This window comes from Hemicordylus capensis, chromosome 6 (assembly GCF_027244095.1).
Source record: "Hemicordylus capensis ecotype Gifberg chromosome 6, rHemCap1.1.pri, whole genome shotgun sequence".
Classification (NCBI taxonomy): Eukaryota; Metazoa; Chordata; class Lepidosauria; order Squamata; family Cordylidae; genus Hemicordylus; species Hemicordylus capensis.
Genome location: NC_069662.1, coordinates 129431818 through 129455006, shown reverse-complemented (window position 1 = coordinate 129455006; position 23189 = coordinate 129431818). Strand labels below are relative to the sequence as shown.

The 23189-nt window shown below is 43.4% G+C and overlaps 1 protein-coding gene across 2 annotated transcripts in view; it reads left to right on the top strand.

Moving 5' to 3' along the window:
• The window catches only part of SDHAF3 (succinate dehydrogenase complex assembly factor 3), a 42319-nt gene extending 20384 nt beyond the window's left edge, over window positions 1-21935 (top strand). For both annotated transcript variants that reach the window (XM_053266102.1, XM_053266101.1), the window contains exon 3: window positions 21494-21935. In XM_053266102.1, the coding sequence (XP_053122077.1) occupies window positions 21494-21697 (204 nt within the window). In that variant the 3' untranslated portion in view covers window positions 21698-21935. The remainder of the gene's footprint in view (window positions 1-21493) is intronic.
• The last annotated feature ends 1254 nt before the right edge of the window (window positions 21936-23189 follow it).

Sequence of the window (23189 nt, the reverse complement as noted above, 5' to 3'; positions counted from 1 at the left end):
AGAAGCCAAAGATCAGTTGAAGTCCAAAAACAAGCCACGGGGCAGGAGCCAGGGAGGTTAAGAACAGGAAGTGGGAACAGGGTAGCACACATCCACAAGGAAGTTGCTTCAACAAATGGTGGAGGCAAACTTAAATACAGAGCCAGCACTGCAGCCCCACACAAGCCTGGGATGTCTTAAAGGAGCAGCACCCTATTTCTTAATCACTGTGGCTGTGGCATCGCTGGGTGGCTGCTGGTTGAGACTGAGGTGCTTCAGGTTCATCTTCTGACTCAGAGGACAGAGGCAAGGATGTGTTGAGTGGGGTCAGCAGGTGCTGGCACTTCCATTGGTGGGGCTGAGGGCCCCTTGAAGCTTGCCTTATTCTGTGAGTCCTCTCGGTCAGAGTCAGGCTCAGGGGTCACAATCATTTCACCTCGAGAGCCCCGGTGTCCAGCTCAGTGGTCATGACTCCTTCATCTTGGGACTTCTCCATGTTAGATTCGGTGTCTGTTCACGACAGCCTCTCCCAGCCTGGACTTTCATTGATCCTTCTTGACGAGTTGAATGTGCTTCTGTGTTGTGTGTGTGACCGACCCTTGGAGGACGATGTGGAGTGAGTTTCTGCCCAGTGCTCCTGACAACCTCCCCTTCTCTCTCAATATGATGATCAAGATGGATAATAAGGCTGCAGCAGAGGGAGAGGCAACCAGGGAGGCCCCTCCATCAGCCTCAGGAGGACCAAGAACCTTCTGGGGCCCCCAGAAAGTTGTTTGATTTTTTAAAAATTGTGAGCCCTTTTGGGATAAGATTATTATTAGTAAGCCGCTCTGAGCCTTTTGGGAAGAACGGGATATAAATGTAACAAATAAATAAAGTCCAGTAACTTTGTCAATGGTACATTGTCTGGCTCTGGGCTGATGCCAAGCTCTAAATAAAATTTGTCAAGGGCGGCCTGGCATAATTGATTGTGAACTGCCTCGAACCAGCCCAAATTTTGATTCAGTGGGCATTTCACAATTGATTGTGAACTGCAAATATTTGAGCTGGTGCCAAGATATATATATATATATATATATATATATATATATATATATATATATATATATATATATAATTTTTTTTTAAAGTTGCGAAGCTTGGCATGACTATGAACCATCCTGAGCCACTGCTTGATTGTGGATTGCCCTGAGCCGGTGTTATATAAGTTAAATAAATAAATGATGACATCTCTGACTCATTTCCATGCTGTCTGCTCAAGGCAGGCACAACACAACATTCTGCAGAGCCTTAAGCTGCCAGCAAGAGAAATAGCCCTCCTCCTTCAGCTGCCATGGCAGCCGAAGAAGGGCTCTTGCTCTTATTGGTGGCCATGGTGGTGGTTTAGATCCAAGGCTATCCTGTTCTGGGCCAAGCCAAGGCCTCCACCAATGAAGGGATCCAGAAGTGCCATGGACCTTGGACACCTTCCAGTACAGGGAGTCAGCACCACAGCTAGTGCCAAGCAGGATCACAGGAGAAGGATAATGCAAGACTAATGGAATGCTGCTCCAGCAGTTTCCTGAAAAAGACTGCCAGTTCTTATGGCCGCTGCACAAGCAGGAGGAATTGACTCTCCCCCTTCCCTAGGGAAGGCTCTGTGTCTTAAAGGGACCTTGCTTCATCTTTTAGGTTCTGGTTCCAATGATAGCAGGGAGCTTCTGCTAGGTTCTCAGGGGACTCCCTAGAATTGGAAGTTGAAGACAAGAATGTGTCCTTGGGTCATGGGTGAGGCACCAGCTTGTGTCTCCTTGATTTTCCTGGGGTGGCGGTCTCAGTGGCATGGGGTTATCTGGAATCTGGGTCATCAGTTCTCAGCCTGTAAACAGTTTACCTTGTGGGGGTTCCCAGATGCTGGGTCATGGCAGAGGTTTGGCTTTCAGTCTGCCTCGCTGTAGGATTGATATTGTCACTATCCTATTTACCAACCCACACTGGCCCTTAATGATGGTCCTTTTGCAAATACGGTCCTAAGGAGATAGTTCTGGGCTAGCTATAACATATTTTGCATGGTATGAGTGTCATCTCCAGTCCTACCGTCACCATTTCCTTTCGCCCTGCCTTTCTGTGTCCTGCAGTTAGGAAGTCCAGTTCAGCATATATTTTATTGTACGGTTGTTGGGTTTTTTAAAAATTTCTATTCCACCTTTAAGAGTGTCATTTTCACAAGGTAGTGTGCAAAATGGAAATAAAATGCAATGATCCATTAAAACAACCGTCACAGCAAAACGATCAGAGCAATTCATAGAAAACCATAGGAGTCCATATCAGTAGTTAAAAGCCCTATAGACTAAGAAGGTCTTTAAGTCCCATTTAAAAGCAAGAGAATTGGGTGATTTCTGGATCTGCTTGGGGAGATTCTTAACAATTGAATCTGGGTCAATGGCATACCTGAGATACCAGTCTTAAGGCTTAGGTAGGTTCACGGCTTTCCTTAAGGAAGGGCTGCTGCACTTCTGCAGATGTTGGACTGCAACTCTCATCACCCCTGACTATTGGCCACTGACTGGGGATGATGGGAGTTGTAGTCCAACAGCTAGAGGGCCGGAGTTCTGCAGCTCACCTGGTCCCTGCCTGTTTCAGACTTTAAAGGTGTGGTGTTGTTTTTTTAAAATATTGACAGCCAGTGTAACTGGCAAAGAATTTTTATATCACGTGGCTCCCATTCTGCCAGCTGTATTTTGAATGAGCTATGAGTTTTGAGCTGTCTTTTATATAGAGTGAATTTCAGCAGTCCAGTTTGGATGTAGACGATGTATTTCAGTGCTGAGCATTGTGACCTCTGCACTGGGCCATTACGGTGCAACAGAATGTGAAGTTATGTGGCCACTGCAGTACATGCTGGCAGGGAACTTCTTCAGCTGGCCCTTTTGTCTGTCCATATGGTTGATGAAGTCAATTGGGGAGATGGGACACATGAATGTTAGAAGAAGCCTGCTGGATCAGACCAAAGATTAGGAACCTTGGTTGGGTCGTAACCTCTATCATCCACAGCCACAATGGTCAGAGGCCATCCGGGCACCCATGTGTGAGAAACCCTAGAATAGTGGATGTATTCTTAAGAGGACAAGAGGTGTGTACTTCTTGCTGCTTATTCTGATGTCGGACACCTAGATACAGTATTTTGTAAATATGTCCTAAATTTGTATATATATGCAATAAAATATACAATGTGCAATACATCATTATTAACATTCTGCTAAAGAAATACGTGGTGGCAGTTACATTTCTTTTCCCTCCCTTAAGTTTGATGTCAGTTCAGGTTTCACAGAAAAATAACTTGAGAGAGGATTTAAAAACCCCTCAATCTTTTTATTCTTTTCAAACATTCCTATTTGATTAAGAAAATGGAACTCAAAAGTAATTTTTTTCTCCAGTAGTGAGCATGATTGAACACTCAGTACAGCTTGCTGCTTATATTCCTGAAAAAGAGGAATTAAAACTCTTTCTTCTCTGGTCAAAGCAAAGGAAAGAATGGAAATAAATGCAGACACGGGACAAGTCCTATTGTGTAGAAGAAAAGAATGGTCCAATTAATATGTCTATTTCAAAAGATTAATGTTGTTAGTCTTCGAAGCTTAAAACTAGGGACATGGACTTATGGACTATATAAAAATTCTGGTGATTTGCATTAAGATGAAACTACCAATGATCCACGACAAGATTACTTTGTATGGGCATTACAAGAGAAATATTGCTGAAATTATTCACTCCTGGCATGTTTATGAGCATGTTTTCTTATGCCTATCCTAAATTCTTATTAATATGCAAGGGTTATGGAAAAAGAAATTTCTGATTTAAAAGCAACTAGTGTACTAAGATGGGACTTTTGATAATCGGTGGCTAAATCAGCGATGACATACAAATTTAGTTGTCGGTCCTATATGCTTTCGTTTTTTCTCTTCCTGTCTTTGTGCTATCAAGTTCTCAGGAGCTGTCACTTTTATACAGGCATCCTCAGATTAGGGAGTGCTCTCTGTGGAACCTGAGTGCAGTTCTAAAAGCTTTAATAGATATCTCTTCTGAACGGCCTTCTCTGGTGTCAGTCTGTTTCCTGCCTATTAGTGCTGTAGTCCTAAGAGCCATTACCTTAGCAAAAGAAGGTCTCGGAGAAGGGCAGTCATGCTATTACAGACGGAATAACTCTTGACTATGCCACAGAGACAACATTACATTCAGAACTATGGTTCAATGTGTTTTTCCAGAGAATTTAGTGCTTTGAAATCTTCCCAATCACTTTGTGACAAGGAAATGTTAACAGAGGCCATTTTAGGTGCAAGTTCCAGAGGTTCTCTTTGGTTGCATTTTGATCGAGAGCTAGGCTTGTGGTAGTGTCCACATTGCCAAGCAGAGTTCACCTTGCTTTGCATTTGGATGGGTGATTGCATGTGTGCTGTCTGTGGCAAGATACTCCCCTTAGGTGATTGGGCCCATAGCTCAGTGGTAGAGCATCTGCTTGCATACAGAAGGTCCAAGGTTCAGTCCTTGGCAGCATCTCCAGGTAGGGCTGAGAGAGACTCCTGCCTGAAGTTTTGAAGAGCTGCTGCCAGTTAGTGTAGACAATACTGAGCTAGATGGACCAATGGTCTGACTCGGGATAAGGCAGCTCCCTATGTTTCCTGCCCCACAGCAAGATAGTACCTCTGCATAGCAATCAATGGGAGGAAAGATGATAATCTGGGTTGCTATTAGATATTACATAGGAAGCCGCCTTCTACTGAGTCAGACTGTTGGTGTAGCTCAGTATTGTCTGCATTGACTGGTATATACTCTCCAGTTTTAGGTATGGATATTTCTGAGTCTTACCTGGCGATGCCAAGAATTTAACCTGTTACCTTCTGCATGCAAAGCAGATGCTCTTCTACTGAGCTGTGGCCCTATCCCAGTGAGTAGAAGGCAAATTTCCCAAATTATGTTCAGAAGTCTGACATCTTCTCCAGATACCAATTTCTGTACAGAACATACACAACCTTGATTGCAGCAGCTCAGTCCAACTTGTTCTGTTTTGTTTTTTGCACTCTGATAAAATAAGTATTTGTGTCTTGTGAAAATCATAGGTGTATTTCCAGTCTGTGGAACCTTTTGTTCTGATTGGGCAGTTTAGAGACAATAACGAACAAAAGCTTGGTAATTTTCATGTGTCAAAGGAAGCTTTCAGATGTAATAGTATCATGGCAGTTTGACCATATAAGAGATTTGTCTGCATTGCAGCCTGGAGATTCTTTGCTGCTTAGAATGTTTGAGATACTATTGGGTTTTCTGATAAAATGGGTAAGTGCCTACAGGGTTGACGTAGATCAGCTTGTTATACCTAACTGTGTGAGCAGGTTCAGATATTGCATAGAACAGTGGCTAAATGTTGATCCCATGGGATGTCTCCTAGGCTATTTCCAGATGACGGAATATGCCATTTGAAAATGGAAGTTGTTTTGTGTTTACCTGCTTTTTGTCCAGACTACGTAATTCCCTTTCATGCAAGATATTAGCACTTGTAAATGGGTCACTCAGACTAACTACTTCCTTCATGCACTTTTATGCAGTGCCACCTGTTGGCCATTTGTGAGAAATCTGGGATGTTAATGTTAATTTATGTTAATTTGGGATCACTTTATAAACTTTAATATCCGACAAGGACATCATTTCTTCCTAATGTCTGGATTTGATTTGTGAAGCTTTATGTATTCATTGTAATAAGGGTAACCAAGTGTTGATCAGGCGTAATCAAATGTCGATCATTGCTGCCAAACTTTCTTAGAACTGTTAACATATTTAGAACGTTTCCTCTTTAGTACTTGCTTAAAGAAATATGATACTGTACTTTCTTCTTCTTTATGTTTCAATAAAATTGAAAATAATTCAAAAAAAAAAAAAGAGAGAGAGAGAGAGAGAGAAATCTGGGATGAAAGTCACATCTTTTGAGACTACATCATGGATTTCTCACAAATGGCCAGCAGGTTGCACTGCGATGGTGCATGGAGGAAGTAATCAGTCTGAACAACCCATTTATGACCCTGAATGATCATGCTAATACCTTGCATGAAAGGAAGCTATGTAATGTGGACAAAGAGCAAGTAAACACAAACAGCTTCCATTTTCACACTATTCTCTTTTAGGAAATGGCCTTAGCCTCAGAAACGTGTGCTCCTTTCTCCCTTGCCCACGCACTGGAAAAATTCCACTTCCAAGAGAGATTAGGAATCAACCAAGATCAATTGTGATGTCCAAACCATCCAGTCTTGGTTTATTCTAATCCACTTCCTTGAAATAAACCCAGATTTGAAACCCACTTCAAACTGTGAGTTTACATTTCAGGGAAATTTCATTTCATCCTGCTCTTCCTCCAAGGAGCCCAGACTGGAGTACATGGTTATGTTTATCCTCACAAAACTCTGTGATGTAGGTTAGGCTGAGAGAGAAGTGACTGTCCCAGAGTCATCTAGTGTGTTTCAATACTACCTTGGGATTCTCTCAGTTGAGCATGTCTGAGTATAGTTCATATAGAACTAGATAATTCTCTCCCCACCCCAAATCATTATTTTATTAGAACAATGGATTGAAATGTTAGTTGTTCCTGTGGTAGATATTTGCCAAATAATTAAACAATATATATTTAATTGGATGGATAATTAAGTATGCTTTTTCTCCCTTGCTGCCTTGAAATAGATTGACATCATGTTAGGCATTATTTCAGTTTATTTCATAGAACTGAATTTGTGTGCTTTCTCTGCTTTTAAGCCCAAGATTAATATTATTTATGCAGACATATTGAGACTATTCACATGACTGCTCGAAAGCGGGCTAAGGGAGCCCAGGCCCCAGCCCGCTTTCGAGCGGTCGTGAGAGCCACCGGGAGCTGCACTGCTCCCGGCGGTTAGCCTGCTTAATTCCCCCGCTTAAATGAGGTTAGCGGAATGAGTGCACTGCTAACCCCATTTTGGCAACCATGAGTCACCACGGTGCAGCTCCACGCCACAGTGACTCACAAGGAGCCCCCGACCGGGAAGCTCCAACAATCCTCCTGTCCTTGGCAAGCTCCCTGGTCATCTGTGGGGAGAGTGGTCTAAACCCACTCTTCCCACAGAGCCCGGTTAGGTTCTACGTGTGGATCATGTGTAGAGCCTCATTATGTTACATTCATTCATTCATTCATTCATTTAATTTAACATATTTTTATGCTGCCCCAAACCTATGTTCCTCGGCGATTTACAACAAAAAACAGAAAAGTTATAACATTAATTAAAACAAATAAATGACAACAGAGAAATTAAAACATTAGTTAAAATAAATGACAACAAAAAGTTAAAACATTACAACAATTTAAAACCTTGAAACAATATTTTAAAACAATGTTAAAACTATTTAACAGAAGTATCCTATACTAGCTTTGCACCCACCCTCCAGAAAAAGCAGATTCATTTCTACCAAATCCTTAATTTGTGCTCTAATTAATTTGTGGTTTGACTATGGGCAGCATAGAATAATAGGAAGGGATCTTGGAGATCTTTATGGGGTGTGGGGGGAATGGGGCCATAGATCAGTTGTACAGTATCTGCTTCACATGTAGAAGGTCCTAGGTTGAATCCCCGGCATTTTCAAGTAGGGGTGAGAAAAATTCCTGCCCGAAGGGCTTGGAGAGCCACTGCCAGTCAGAATAGACCATTCTGAGCTCGATGCCCCAATGGTCCAACTCAGTAGATGGGAGCTTCCAATGTCTTCCAGTCCACCCGCCACTGCTGCTCCAAGCAAAACCATGGCTTGTTCTGACCATAGGTAATAGCCCACACCATGGTTTGAGCGTCCAAATATACAAGAGGCAAACCATGGCTGCTTCTCTGCTTTTGTTACTCAAGACTTGGCTTGGTAAGTTCCTGAATTTTCTCCTGGCTCCGTGGTTCTCAAGCCCTCTTGAGGTGGAGCAGTGGCCCTAACTGGTTTGTTAATGGCCTGTGAATTTTAGCTCAGAAGTTGCAAACCAATATGCTCCATTAGTTATATCAACCAGTTAGTATGTATGCTTGTTCAGAAAATACAAGAATTTCAAAATGTGAAACTTGATTTAGATTGGTAATGAATTACATTGTCCTCGGGGATATTGTGAGATATTGCAAGAAAATGTGTTTTGGATACCTCCCCCCCACAAAAGTAAAAATTTTAGGAATCTGTTAGTTCAGTTAATAACTGAAAGAACTAAGTGTGAGCCTAATTAGTAGACTCATGGAAAGCTGGTAAGTGTGTAGTAGATGTCATTGCAGTCTGAAAAGTTGCTTCCAGATTGCTTTTCTTTTTTCCTGCTTTTTTGCTTTTGTTTGGCGCTTTGAAATGTGTTCACAGTCTGTTGCGATAGCTGGAGTGGTCAGGACCTTGTTCCAATTAGCATATTCCATTTGTTCCATTCAGAGGGCAGAAAGCATTGCTGTGCCTCCCAGATCTAGAAATGTATGTACAGGGTCTTCTCTTTACCACCACTACAAATATGTATACATGTTTGTATTTCTGTCTAGATAGTGCTTAAGCAGGGAGTAGTTCCTTAGAAAACTGGCACCATGGAGGTAGTTCTGAGAGCAGTAAACATTTCCCTAGGAAAGTAGTAGAAATACCAAATTGATCACACTCTCCTTTTTAGAGAAAAATGTTTTACACATGTAGTGCTGAAGAAAAATAAGTTGTCAGACTCATTTTTATGGCTTTATACTTTGCTGTTCTTATATAAAGTAGTAAAATAATTTCTCTGAAATGGCACATAATTCTTCTTTTTTTTAACAGAGAAACAGATGGGGGGGAGGTACCTATTATTATTTATGCAAATAGAAACAGTGCAAAACTAACAGTTTCTAACAGAAATATTAATGGAAGCTAGGGGGAAGAGAGTTGGAGTCAGGGGAAAAGACAAGGTGAAAGAGAGATGAGGGATGGTGTCAGTGGGCTCCGGACGAGGGGCAAGGGACATCTGAACTGAAGCGGCCAACTGCCCTGAATCGCTGTTGCTCATCAGCAGGATGGCCCAAGAATTCGTAGTGGCTTCTGCTGTTGCTGCAGGGCATTCCTTCCTATGGGCCAGTAAAAGGGTCGCTGCAGGGCGGACTAGTATCATGCTACTGCAGGCATGCGTGCACTTGCGTAATAGTTGCTCAACTTGTGGCATGCCTTATTAGTTTTATAAATAACTTTTGAGAAAGAGCTCAATTCCGCAACACCCCCCCTCCTTTTAGCGCCACTGCAAATTCCTTGAGTTACTCCAACTTTGCTTGTTGTGTAAGTGCTGTATTAGGATATCAGCCAATAACTATAAAAACTAAATCAAGAATAAACAGCAGCAGCACTAAGAAATAGAACAGACACACTACTAAAAGACCTGTTTAAGGGTCAGATTACACATAATGGCCAGCATCCAGAATGCGTCAGATTAATAGCTGCTGCCTGATGCCATTGCAAGCACACCAGGGCCATATTCTTTTGTGCAGGGTCTGATACAGGTTGGGACTGCATAGAGTAGAGGGGTCGTAACACTTCTCTGGGGTCCTCTGTTGGATCCCTGTCTGGATTGGGAGTCCCTCCAAGTGCTGTTTGCCAAAGAAAATAGCCATAACAGATTTGCAGTAATGTTATTAACATCATATGATTGATCAAACATCTGTATTATAGTCTCAGACCAGCTTAAGTACAAAGCATAGAAGAGGAATGGGAGGCCCAAAGATTTGTGAGGTATAATGTTAAATTTGTTAAATAAATAAATATTGGGCATAAATGCATTACAAAATATGACGTAGCTGTGTAGCGACATGTACTGTAATTTGGCCCAGACTGGCAACTAAAGGTACAAAGTGAGGGAGGCAGCCAAACATCTTGTAGCAGAGCGTTCTGCAGTCTGGGGACCACAATTGAGAAGGCTCCATCCTGCATCCCCTTCAAACACCCTTCAGATGGTGGTGGAACACGGAGTGGGCCATCCTCTGAAGATCAAAGTGTGTGAGCAGATTCCTGTGCGTGGTATGCATAAGACTGCAGCCTTAGGCCACACTTACTTGGAAGCAAGTTCCAGAAAAATCAGTTAATTTTGAATAGATGCTTGAAATCTGGATCAGGACTGTGGAAGGGTGTACTTTGGAGGCTCTAACCCTTTGCCCTGCAAACCTGAATCTGAGATCTTCTGCATGCAAAGCGGGTGTTCTTCCATTGAGCGACAGTCCTTTCATGATATCGTGCTTTATAATATTTGAGTACGCCAGTTAAATTAAGGGCCCCCATGCCTATTTAGCGGGGGGGGGGGGGGAAACGACGCACTGGGCCAAAGCCTGTGTGAAAAATACCTTCTAGTTAGGCTCTCAGCTCCTTCACTTCCCATTGGAAGCCATATCCTGACATTGTAATGGCATCTCTGGGCTGTGAACTCAGCTTCAAAATATTCATAGGAACATAGGAAGCTGCCATATACTGAGTCAGACCATTGGTCCATCTAGCTCGGTATTGTCTACACAGACTGGCAGTGGCTTCTCCAAGGTTGCAGGCAGGAATCTCTCTCAGCCCTGTCTTGGAGAAGCCAGGGAGGGAACTTGAAACCTTCTGCTCTTCCCAGAGCGGCTCCATCCCCTGAGGGGAAATATCTTACAATGCTCACACATGTGGTCTCCCATTCATATACAACCAGGGTGGGCCCTGCTTAGCTAAGGGGACAAGCCATGCTTGCTACCACAAGACCAGCTCTCCTCTCTCAATAAGGAGTGTGTGAATGAGGTGTGGTAATCCTGGGCTAAACACCCCACCTGAAAGTGTTCCTAAAGTTCCCATGTCAAGTAAATGAAATGGGTTATTCTCGAAGGGAAGGCAGACCAAAGTCACAGTCCAAGAACACACGCTTCACATGGCTGTTCTTTGCACTGAGCCGGAGAAGCCAGCCAAGGCCTGTCCTGTGGCCTCTCTGGAAGGTACTGGGCTGGTGGGCTGGCTGGAAGAGGAAGACTCTGAAGAAAACACACCTAAGTACAGATTTTGTAATTCAACAGTGGGCACTATATTGCTTTCCCTAAAGATTTAATTTAAAGATTCCCCAGCGATGACACAATATGTCTTTAAGTTTCAACTTCATTAGTTTAGGTGTCTTACTCAAATATTCTGTTATAAAGTAGAACATTCAGGAAGGACTGTGGCTCAATGGCATAGCATCTATTTTGCAGGTAGAAGGTCCCAGGTTCACTCCCTGGCTTTTCCAGGTAGGGTTGGGAAAGACGCATCTGAGACCCTGGATAGCCACTGCTGGTCAGTATAGGCAGTTCTGAGCTAGATGGAGCAATTGTTGGACTTGGTACAAGGCAGCTTCTTATGTAAAGTATGACTGGGATGATTAAAAACAACAATAACAACAAAACCCCCAACCAACCTCAGAGTGGGCCCACTCTGACTGAAGCTATTCCTGTAGATTCCGGCCACCCGCCGGCAATATTTTTCACAATATCAAGCCATTAAGATCTCCAGGGTTGCTTTCAGTAGTGAGCTGGAGATTGATGTTAATTTCTGGATGCTCTGGGCCAATCCTGGAAGGCTGCTTAATGCCAGCTGTTTGTGCCTTTTGAGATTTGGGGTATTTTTTTGCTGAGCAGCAGAACTCCAAAGCCTGAGACATGCTGCTTTTGAGAACCCCCTTCAGTCTGGTTTGATGAGCAGCAGGGCGGGACGGCAGCTGCTCTTTGAGAAATGCAAGTTAAGAGGCCATTTGGACACACAGGTATCTGCAGAATTCTTTGGATCCTAGCCTTTATTTATCTGGACATATATCCAGGTCTGGGAAGGATCAGATGAATCTTTGGCACGATCTAGGTGAGAAACAAAGTTTGTTTGTTTGTTTACGTTTGATACCCCGCTCTTCTTCTAAGGAGCCCAGAGCGGTGTACTACATACTTAAGTTTCTCCTCACAACAACCCTGTGAAGTAGGTTAGGCTGAGAGAGAAGTGACTAGCCCAGAGTCACCCAGTGAATATCATGGCTGAATGGGAATTTGAACTCAGGTCTCCCCGGTCCTAGTCTAGCACTCTAACCACTACACCAGGCTGTCCTCAAAGTGTTCACACTTCTGTGTGAATTAAAGCTCCATAAGCACTTCTTGTCGTGCTTAACTTTTCTTAATTCGGGGCTACTGAGGTAGAAACTGTGTTATTTTACAAGAGGGGAAATGTTGCTATGGCAGCAGTACTGCAGCTATGGTAGCAGAGGCAGAAAAGAAAGAAGTTGAGACTCCAGGTTTATTTCTAAGAAGGTGTATTCATTTTAAGTACTCCTTTATTTGTGACTATCAGAGCAACATTTTTAAGTAAGCAGGGCTGACATTGTTTGATCTCTGTGAAGAGCTTAAAAAGGATTTGAAAGGAGTTCCTTAAAAAGTAATTTAACCCTACAACTTTGTATTGAAATCCAGATATGGTGAATTCTATTTGTTCTGCATAGACACAAATTAAAATTTGCATTACACTTCATCTCTTTGAGTTCTTCTGAACTCTTTCATAAGAGTTGCCTTTATTGGGGCTAAATTTTATATTTTGTATGTTGTGTCATACGATTATAAGGGTATGGAGTTGCAGTCACACCTGTCTTTTTCAACAGCTGTTGTTAATTCCACATGACTTTCAGTGTAGTGGTCCTCTATACTGTTACCATGCTCACATCAGTGGGGATTAAACTTTAGCCATTTCTCTCTGCTTTGTCCTCAAGCGGAGAGAGAAAATAATAGCCCATTTTCTCCAGGCCTTTGGTCAATAAGCTGTCCCTTGCTCTTTTTAATTTTTTTTAGCTGTATTTGTTCAGTTTGTGTGTGTGTGATTGAATTGTTTTTATCTTGTTAACTGTCCTTGAGTCTTAATAAAAATAAAAATAATAGTAATAATAATAATAAAAAACCACTCTATTTGTTAGCCACCCCATAACAAATTGTTCTTTGGGCGGCTCACAACAGAGGATTAAAACATACAATTAAAAAACATAACACATTCAATCATAATAGATAGAAAAGATGGGTAGCACTGTAGAATCTAGAGGAAAGAGTTGTGGTATGCAAGGACAAGGCAGTGGAGTAAAATCAGGAATATTAATGAACATAAGAACAGCCCTGCTGGATCAGGCCCAAGGCCCATCTAATCCAGCATCCTGTTTTGCACAATGGCCCACCAGATGCCGTTGGAAGCCACAGGCAGGAGTTGAGGGCATGCCCTCTCTCCTGCTGTTACTCCCTTGCAACTCAAGAGGCATCCTGCCTTTGAGGCTGGAGGTGGCCTATAGCCCTCCGACTAGTAGCCGTTGATAGACCTCTCCTCCATAAAGTTATCCAAACCCTTCTTAAAGCCATTCAGGTTGTTGGCTGTCACCACATCTCATCGCAGAGAATTCCACAAGTTGATTATGCGTTGTGTGAAAAGGTACTTCCATTTGTTGGTCCTAGATTTCCCAGCAATCAATTTCATGGGATGACCCCTGGTTCTAGTGTTATGTGAGAGGGAGAAGAATTTCTCTCTATCCACTTTCTCCAATGGTTTACTGAAATAGATTTACGACGCGACGGTTCTTTCAAGGACTCCCATTGAACTTAAAAGGGCACTGAGGGTCCTTGCCCAATACTGCAAGAAGGTTTTTTGGAAATCAATTGCCATAAAACCAAAATCATGGTCTTTGTTAAGAGACCTAGGACAAACTCCTGGCATATAAATGGGAATGACATCGACCAGGTCACATGCTTCAAATACCTGGTGTGTGTGTGTGTTTTTCATGCTTCTGGGACTAGGAAGGCCCATGGCAGCTATGTTGCCCCAAACGCGCAGAGAAGCGTCGCTGCCATTCTAAAATTCTTCCAGTCAAAACTGGGCCAATACATACGCACAGCCTTTAAACTATTTGAAGCTAAGTTGATGGCACAACTTCTGTACGGTGCCCAGCTTGGCCCATTTCCCAACTTTGCCCCTCTAGAGCTTGTCCAATTCAAATTCCTAAGAGCAGTATTGCTAGTCCTGCCTTGTGTCTCTAATGCCATCCTACAATTGGAAGCAGGCCTGGTGAAAGTGGAAGCCAGAGACTGTCTGTCCATACTCAACTACTGGCTGAGATTATCCCTCCTCCCAATAAGCCTAACCCCCTCAATACTGATGAATGGCTTCCAATCCACATGGATTGCTATCTCTATCTGCAAAACTATCTGTTCTTGGACTCTCCTCCCCGCCTACTCTCCTTGGGTTGAGCTGGCCGGAACACTTCTCAAACAGTGCATACTGGGTGCAGAATGCCATATAGACCGAGATACAGACTCTCTTCTCTTTGAAAGTCTAAGGTACATAACAACATCTGCTGGATACCTTACGCAGCTAGAAGTACCTAAACACAGAAGGGCCTATACCCTGGCTCACTGATGCTCTTCCCTCCCCTGTCCTTGAAGGAAGATACAGGGAGACCCCTTTCCCGGAACATCTGTGCCCCTGTGACTCAGGACACATTGAAACTATTGAGCATGTCCTCCTTCACTGCTTGTTCTATAGACATACAAAACACCCTTATTATCCTGCTACTTGACAAGTTGCCAGGACACTCAGGCCAATACTATGTCTCCCTATTAGACTGTAATCCATCTATAACATACAATGTTGCCAAGTTCTGTGTGGCCGCATGCAGAATTTGCCGGGCTCTGACCGCCAGCAAGAACCAATTCCTTCAATCACTCAGCCCTACTGCTTTTAAAGTCTCAGTTTATCTTTTATAGATTTTAGCATTGCAGCAGTTTATCGCCTGTAGCATGTGACTTTCAACAGCATCACATAGATTTTAGCCCTACTGTGACTCCATAGTCACATGCTACTGGTAGCAATTGTATAGCTCTTGTATCGCCTTTTACAGACATTCATAGTTTTTAATCTTATAGTAATATCATAATAACCTTACATGCTCCTTTTACTTTGCACTGGTCTGAGACCATAATAATGACTGATTGATTGATTGATTGATTGATTGATTGATTGAAATAATAAACCCCAGTACTCCGGTTCTAAGTCATATGTTTGGACTAAATGTTTTGTTAGCCCTTCATCTTCAGTTAGAGTGACTGTGGCTAAATCCTTACTTGTTTCAATAGGACCCAAGTGGAGCCTGTAAGTGGACCCAAGTGGAGTCTGTTCTCAGTCCCAGTGCTGGTTGTGGATGTGCACAGCGCATATCTTAACCTGGTTTGGGAAAGTATGTAAACTTCCCTCTTTGGCCATGTGCAATGTGAGTCCAAGTCCAAGTCCTCACACTGGATTTTCTGTCTAACTTGTTTAGCACTTTGCAAGATCATCCTCTCTGCTGGGGTTTCTTAGCCATAAGTTCTGGAATTCTTTGAAATATCCAGAGTGCAGATAGGATGTTTTTCAAAGGCCCAAATGTCTTTGAACTGCGAAAGTTTTTCTATCAATGGAATTTTTAAAATACTCCCCAAATAAGTCTGGTATTAGATTCATGTTTTCCCCCATGAACTGTGGGAGCACATCTGCTTCCCTTTGGTTTCTTTGAAAAGCCTAGCTTACATGCAAGCTATTCTTGCTGTGTAAACTACCTAGGAGTTTCACAGGTGCCTCATTTACTTTGAGACTATGAACACTAAGAAGGAAATTTCATTGAAGCCATGTAAGACATTTGCCATTGACTTCAATTGAATAAGGATGTTTTTGTATTTATTTGTTTCTTTGTTGAAAGATTTATACAGCCCCCTTCTGGCTTTACAGGCTCTCAGCATGGTGAACAACAATGTGAATACTGCAGAAATAAAAAACAGCAACAAAAGTTAACAGCAGCAAACAAAACAAAACCCACCAAAACCAAAGTGAAATTCCCCAGCAGTCACAATCTTAGTGAGCAACAAATAAATAGCAGGAACTCCCAAAAGTCAAAGCAGGCCATAATCGGTCTTAAGGAAAAAGTTTGTCAACAGTCTTCTGGAAGGAAGAGATGGAGATAGCTTGACAGGCCTCATGTGAGAGGGAATTTCACTGCCTGGGTGCAGTCACAGAAAAGGCCCTGTCCTGAGTCTCCACCAACCTCGCCTCTGCTGATTGTAGAACCTAGAGCAGAGCCTTCCCAAATGACTTCAGAGAATGAGCAGGCACACATGGCTGAAAAGCAAGAAGTCTAGTCCACATTCTTCTATGCACCAGCAGCCATTGTACAATCATGGGTTTCTGTGAAAAGGGCTGGAATGGCCTGAAAAGCAGATGTTTTTGACACCTATATTCCTGGGTGGATTCGGACAACCATTTTCTTTACTTAATACCATGAGTGGATTCAGACAATCATTCCCACCCACCCCATGAGTATTTATTTTTGTAGTAGCCCACTGGATGGAGTCAAGGGGAAGAGTGGCAGAGCAATGCTTTGCATGCAGGAAGGTTCCCTATTTAGTCTTCAATATCTCCATCTAAAAGGGCCAGGTAGCAGGTGATAGGAAAAACCTCTGCCTAAGATCCTGGAAAACCACCTTAAGTGGTGCAGCAGGGAAATGCTTGACTAACAAGCAGAAGGTTGCTGGTTCGAATCCCCGCTGTGTGTTTCACAGGGAAACACCTATATCGGGCAGCAGTGATATAGGAAGATGCTGAAAGGCATAATCTCATACTGCATGGGAGGAGGCAATGGTAAACCTCTCCTGTATTCTACCAAAGAAAACCACAGGGCTCTGTGGGAGCCAGGAGTTGAAATCAACTTGGTGGCACACTTTACCTTCAAGATCCTGGAGAGCTATTGTGAGCCAGAGTAGACAACACCGATCATTCAGTTTTTGTTGGAAACTGGAATTCAGTTTTTGAAGGGTTCAGTAAGTACAGGAATCTTTAGACACCACTAAATGAATGTATCAGTTTCCATCACGTTGTGGCTGAAAAAGCTAATGCTCATCTTCCTGAGATGGTAATGGTAAGACTGGTTAAGGCAAGGGTTCTCAAACTTGGGTCTTCAAATGTTGCTGGACTACAACTCCCATAATCCCCAGTGGCTTTGGCCATTGTGGCCGGGGATGAGGGGAACTGTAGTCCAGCAACATCTGGGAACCCAAGTTGGAGAAATCTGGGTGAAGTGAATCTACCTTATGTGAGATGACATAATAAAACTTAGGAGTACTTTAGACATCCCAGTTCGTTGGCCAGTCTGGCTGTCTAAATTACTTATGAGTCTTGCGCAACTCATCTCTGCCTTGTCCCATCCAGACCTCTTGCCCATTCTTGTGTCCAGCTCCATAGGTCTCATAGGTGATGGGACAGGGGAGCATGAAACACCTGCACTGATGTCAGGAACAGAGTGCCACCATGGCATAAAGATCAATGGCCTCCATTTGATGCTGCTGCTTATTGTCTTGCTGCAACAGTAATGCAATATGAATCTCCCAGGATATTTCTGGATGCAGCAGCTACAGCAACAAAGACAGCCTGGATCCTCCTGATTGCCTGGTACATGAAGAGGGCTGACATTTGCCAGTGTAGTTGGCCTGCCAGGAAGGGAAGGAGCAAAAGAGGGTTTCTTTTCTTTTTCTTTCCCATTCCACCCAACAACTGTGCTTGGATGCACCAGCCATGCAGGGTATGCCCCTCGGCACCTTTTGCCCATGAATTATCCCCACTTGCATGTTCTCTTATGCAAGTCATAAACTGTCACTTCAGTGAGATATTCTTAGTGTCCATCCCTGTGATATTGCAACACGTTTTGTCTCTTTGTGGGGGCTAACTCGTCAATAATTTTCACTGGTCAGTTTTTGGTAAGTTCTTGTTTCTCCAGGTGTATAGCAGGTTTCTGCAAAAGCACATGGGCGGTTGCTTAAACGAGGCCCTTCCTTTGGCTCAGCGGGGAAATGACTTGAATAGCAAGCCAGAGGTTGCCGGGTCGAATCCTCACTGGTGTGTTTCCCAGACTATGGGAAACACCTATATTGGGCAGCAGTGATATAGGAAGATGCTGAAAGGCATCATCTCATACTGCGCAGGAGATGACAATGGTAAACCCCTCCTGTATTCTACCAAAGAAAAACCACATGGCTCTGTGGTCAACAGGAGTCGACATTGACTTGACAGCATACTTTAATTGCTTAAGTGGGCAACATCCCACCAACTCCGCAAAATTGTGTGCATTTTTTTTAAAAAATCTATAAAATTTTTGTGTACAGCATAACTGCACTGGAAGATGGCATGCAGCAGTTTCTCCCTTCCCAGGCTGCCTTCCTTGTGCCTTTTAAATAGGCCCAGCCCAAGCCCCACTGGCACCTGAGGTAGCTTGGTGAGCCACTCTCACAAAACAATATCCTCTCTCCCACAACCAGTTGCTCTCTCCTTTCTCATTTTTGACCCTCAGTCCCATAGAAGGTTTTTCATCCCCACTGCTGCCATAGCCTGTATCTCTCTGCTCCTCTTCCTCCAATACAGAGCTCCCTCTTAACCCCTCACGTTTCTTCTCTACCTTCCTGCATGGCACAGCCTCAGCATCCCGCAGCGTTTTTTCCTTCTCCACCGTCTTACCTGGTGGTGGCAGCTGCACCCAGCCTCACTGCCCTCCTAAAATCAACCCTACATCTCCTGCTTTCCCTGTCCTCAGAAAAGAGTGGGGTAGGGAGCTGAGCAGCAGGAAGTATGAATTCACGCTTCCTGTTGCTCCATTCCCTGCCTCATGCCTTTTCAAAAAGCAGGGAGAGTGGGGAGATTATCTATCTATCCATCCATCCATCCAGCATATTTGTATACCACCCAAAACTCACGTCTCTGGGTGGTTTACAATAAAACAACACAGATTAAAAACAAAGTTAAAACATCCAAACAGTTTAAAACTGATAGATTCAATAAGTCTAATTAAAAACTTGTGTGAATAAATGTGTCTTAACAGCCCTTTTAAAAGCTGTCAGAGATGGGGAGGCGCTTATTTCGACAGGGAGTGTACTTAAAAGCCTCGGGGCAGTGATGGAGAAGGCCCGTCCCCAAGTAGCCACCCGATGAGTTGGTGGCAGCTGTGGACAGACCTCCCCAGATGATCTCAATAAGCAGCAGGGCTCGTAATGGTGAAGGCATTCCCTGGGCCTAAGCCATTTAGGCTTTATAGGTTATAATCAGCTTGTAGAGAATTAAATGAAACTTCCCTCCCATCTACATCATTCCTACATTGTATTGACTGATGGTGCTGAGGATCGGTGGAGCACAGGTACATAGGAAGCTGCTTTATACGGAGTCTGTCCATTGGTCCACCTAGCTCAGTATTGTCTTCTCTGACTGGCAGCAGCTCTCCAAGGTTTCAGGCAGAAGTCTCTCCCAGCCCTACCTGGAGATGCCAGGAATTGAACCTGGGACCTTCTGCATGAAGAGCAGAAACTTTTGCAAGCGAGTCTGGAGCTACTGAGCTATGGCTCCATCCCCAAAGTAGGTATGATGTAGTTATGCTGTATGAAAGTAGTTATGATGCTTGCTGTGACATGGTTGGATAAACTCTCTGTGTTAATGCAAATGACACTTCATCAAAGTGACTAGCAAATCTCCACAGCAGAATTCTTAAGAGGCTTTGGAGTCCCATTTTCAAAGTAGTGTGAGGCTTCAGTGAGATCTAGGTAGCATCCTATGTGACTGTTCCATCAGTAGAGAGCTGAATGTCTTGGAAAAGCATGGCATGCGATGCCAAAGATCTGTGATAGGATGTTCAGTGCATTCCTTTCACTAACAGAGGCAGCTTGAAATAACCTGATGAGAAATTGCTGCTGGTGACTTGGTACAGAAGTTCAAATTGAAATGCAAAATAGCTGACAGTTCAAATTAGCTTTCCTAATAGGTTCTATGATGTGATACACTGAAGTGTTCCATTTGTTCACTGAGTACGTTGTTTTAAATTGGTTATGGAGTGTAGGTTGCTGTGAAGTTGCCAAAGTAAAAACAAAGTTTAATATAGCAAGTTAAACTGTAGAACTGGTAATGATTCTCAGCTGTTTAAAAGGGCTGCTTCAAATCTCCTTTATTACAGGGTATATCATCGTGTTTAAAATAAAATAAAATTAGTATTGCAGTGTCCATTTTCTTGGGGATTATTTACATTGGGTCTGCTACAGCTTTAAGAACCACCAGCAGCCAGAAACCTGTATATTTTCTGTAAACCACTTGGAGAAGGCTTGGCCCAAAGTTCAGTATAAAAATAAATAAAAATATTTCACATGTTTCTTAAACGTCTATCTTCAAAAGATACTGGCGGAACATACAGTTATGCAAGGCATTTGATTAATGTGTTCTTGAAATGTTGGCTCCAGTGGTGGCTTGTTTTCTGCTTCCGCCCCAGGTAGTTTCTAGATTGCCTCCCACTGACCCCTGTGTGGGCCCTGCAGTGCTGCTTCATTGCAACTGCCCCAATGCCCGACTCAGCATTTCGGGGCTGGAAGCAGAGTGCTGAGTCGCCACCCCTCTTCCCTTTGCTCGCTTCTCTAGGAGCAGCGTGCAGCCTCAGCAGGCAACGTTACAAGCTGGCTGGTCTGTCTCTTTCTCCCCTCCAACAAACTTGTGCACTTTGTCTCCTCCATTTTGGAGGAGCACAGCAGGTTGTTGCTAGAAACAAGGAGCAGGAGAGGAGAGGGAGCCAGCCATTCAGAGAGGCTGACAGCTGCTGATGCTGGATGTTGAATTGCAATCACTCATATGAGAATGTCACTCCATGCTCCCAGGTCCATGGTGCAAGCTTAAGCTCCTTGCCTTGGCTGCTCAGTTTGATACCTGAGGCTTTTACACACAGCAGGTTTTACCATGGAAGGCTTTACTGCAAACTCAAAGTTGTCCCCCCAAACCGACACAAATAGTGGATTTTTTTTACCTTGGATATAAATCAGGTTACACTCTAATGCACAGTGGAAAACCCGAATTGTGTGTGAACTGCTCCCCAATCGCTTGCAGAGACTTTGGGGTAAATCTAGCCAATATGTGAACGCACCCCTCCGTTCTGGAGGAGATGCGAGTTAAAGGGCTTCAAAAGCCCCATGTGAAAAGCTTCCTGGTAAGTACTGATCATCTGGCTTATTTCTGATAAATATCCTGGAGTCATATATAACACTGCAAAATCGGCAGTATGCAAAAGATGATGTGAGCTAATTAAGGATAAATAAGGATTGCGTTGGACAAAGATGGTGTGCTCCTTATTGTATTCATAATTTTACTGTATTTGTGTGTGCAAGGTTGTGAAGCTGCTCTGGGACACAAATAAAGATGGTGATGATGAATTTTGAACTTTGATGCCTGAAGTGTCTACCTGTATTGGTTAAATGGAGGGTTTAGGGGTGCTTTTAAGTTTAGGTTTGTTTACCTCTAGAGCAACCTGTGGTCCTCCAGGTGTTGCTGAACTATAACTCCCATCACTGAGGATGATGGCAGCTGTAGATCAGCAACATCTGGAGGGCCACTGTTTGGGAACCCCTGCTCTAGATCATAAATCTGCTTGCACCTGCTTTTTAATCATGGACACCTTTCTTCCTCTTTTTAGAACTATGCAGCAGTGCTGTGGCAGCAAGCTAGCCAAAGTGTAAAGAATTCAACCAGCAGGCCTCACTTTGGATCTCACCTCTCAGAAGAGAAACTTAATGCCCTTCGAGATGAGCAGGTTGGACAGTTACAGGAACTAATGCAAGAAGCCACCAAACCCAAGAGACAGTTTAATGTTGTAGATGACACCGAATTCAAAAGCTAGCATATTTCTATGCATGTGCACTAAGCCAGGGTGGCCAACCAGAGGCTCTCCAGCTGCTCTTGAACTACAACTCCCATCATCCCCGGCCACTTCAGCTTGGGATTGTGGGCATTGTAGTCCAGCAATGGCTAGAAAACCTCAGGTTGGTCACCTCTGTGTCAAATCGTTTTTATAGTGTTCCTTTTGCTATAATTGTAAAGAGAGCCTCACTCTGAAGAATAAATGAAGCTGATATGCATCTTTTGTGTTTCATTTCAACCTCCAGGAATGTGTAAGATGAATGTTCAGAAATAGATATGGTTCCATTTTTATCCATTATGGCCCACGCTAACGTTTAGAATAACTGAGCACTGAAGGTATTGGCTGTGTTAAATCTGTCACAAGTTATGGCAAGGTTTAAATGGAAAGCTTTATGCTAAGATTAGATTTTAAGACTTGGTGCAAAGAGTATGACGTGTGTGTGTGTGTGTGTGTGTGTGTGTATTTAGTCAACATCTTTCTAATGTGATGCAAATGCTGGTTGTAAAGGTTAATTTCAAAAATTACTCTTCAAAATCCAAAGTGTCTCCCAAATCTTCTTCTCCGTTAGATACTGTGGGTTGTGATCATCCCAGCAGTGCTGTATGCCTCTCATTCTGGGCAGTGGGCTTCTTGCTGGCCTTCTGAGGGGATGGCAGAGGGAGTTGCGGTGGCAGGTAGGACTCTGTTTCTGTGGACTCCATCACTGTGGTGGCCCACGAAGGTATGGGGTGTTTGTGGTTGTGTGTGCTGCTGCTCAGCAGGAGCATTGCTCAGTGCTTAAAGGATCTGAACCCTGGGCCCACAACCCCCTTTTGATAATTAAACTCAGTCATGCCCCCACAAGAATAATTAGATTTTTTAAAAAGTCTCTAATATTACAATATTATCTTCTATTATATTTCTTTTTTAGATTGTGAGCCCTTTGGGGGCAGGGAGCCATTTTATTTATTTATGTGTATCTCTGTAAACCGCTTTGTGAGCTTTTGTTTAAAAGCGGTATATAAATATTTGTCGTATTTGTATATAATACAGCACCTAAGAAGGTGGAAGCACCAGAGAGCTAGGTGAGGCTAGGCGCTCTCTCTCCCTTGCTCTGTGCAGGGGCCTCCACTGCTGCACTTCCTTTCTAGAGGAGGGAGCTGGTGGATGAGATTTGGGGCTCTGAGCGTTCATTGGGGGACTGTGCCCCATGGGCCACCCCCTAATGATGCCCCTGCTGCTCAGCCCCCTTGCCTATGCAGGGTGTGTCCCACTGAGAGCACAACAAAAATGCATTGATCATGTGACTTTGCATTGCATATGCATTGATCATGTGACTTTGCTCTGTACTGAGGCCTCTGCCTGCTGCAGCACTTCAGGCTTTAATTGAACCCTGTGAATGATAGGTAAGTTGAGGTATCACAACAGGACTTTCTGGTGCTTGTTGCTGCTTTCTTCCGTTCTGGAAACCGTGGAGAGATGCTTGCCTATG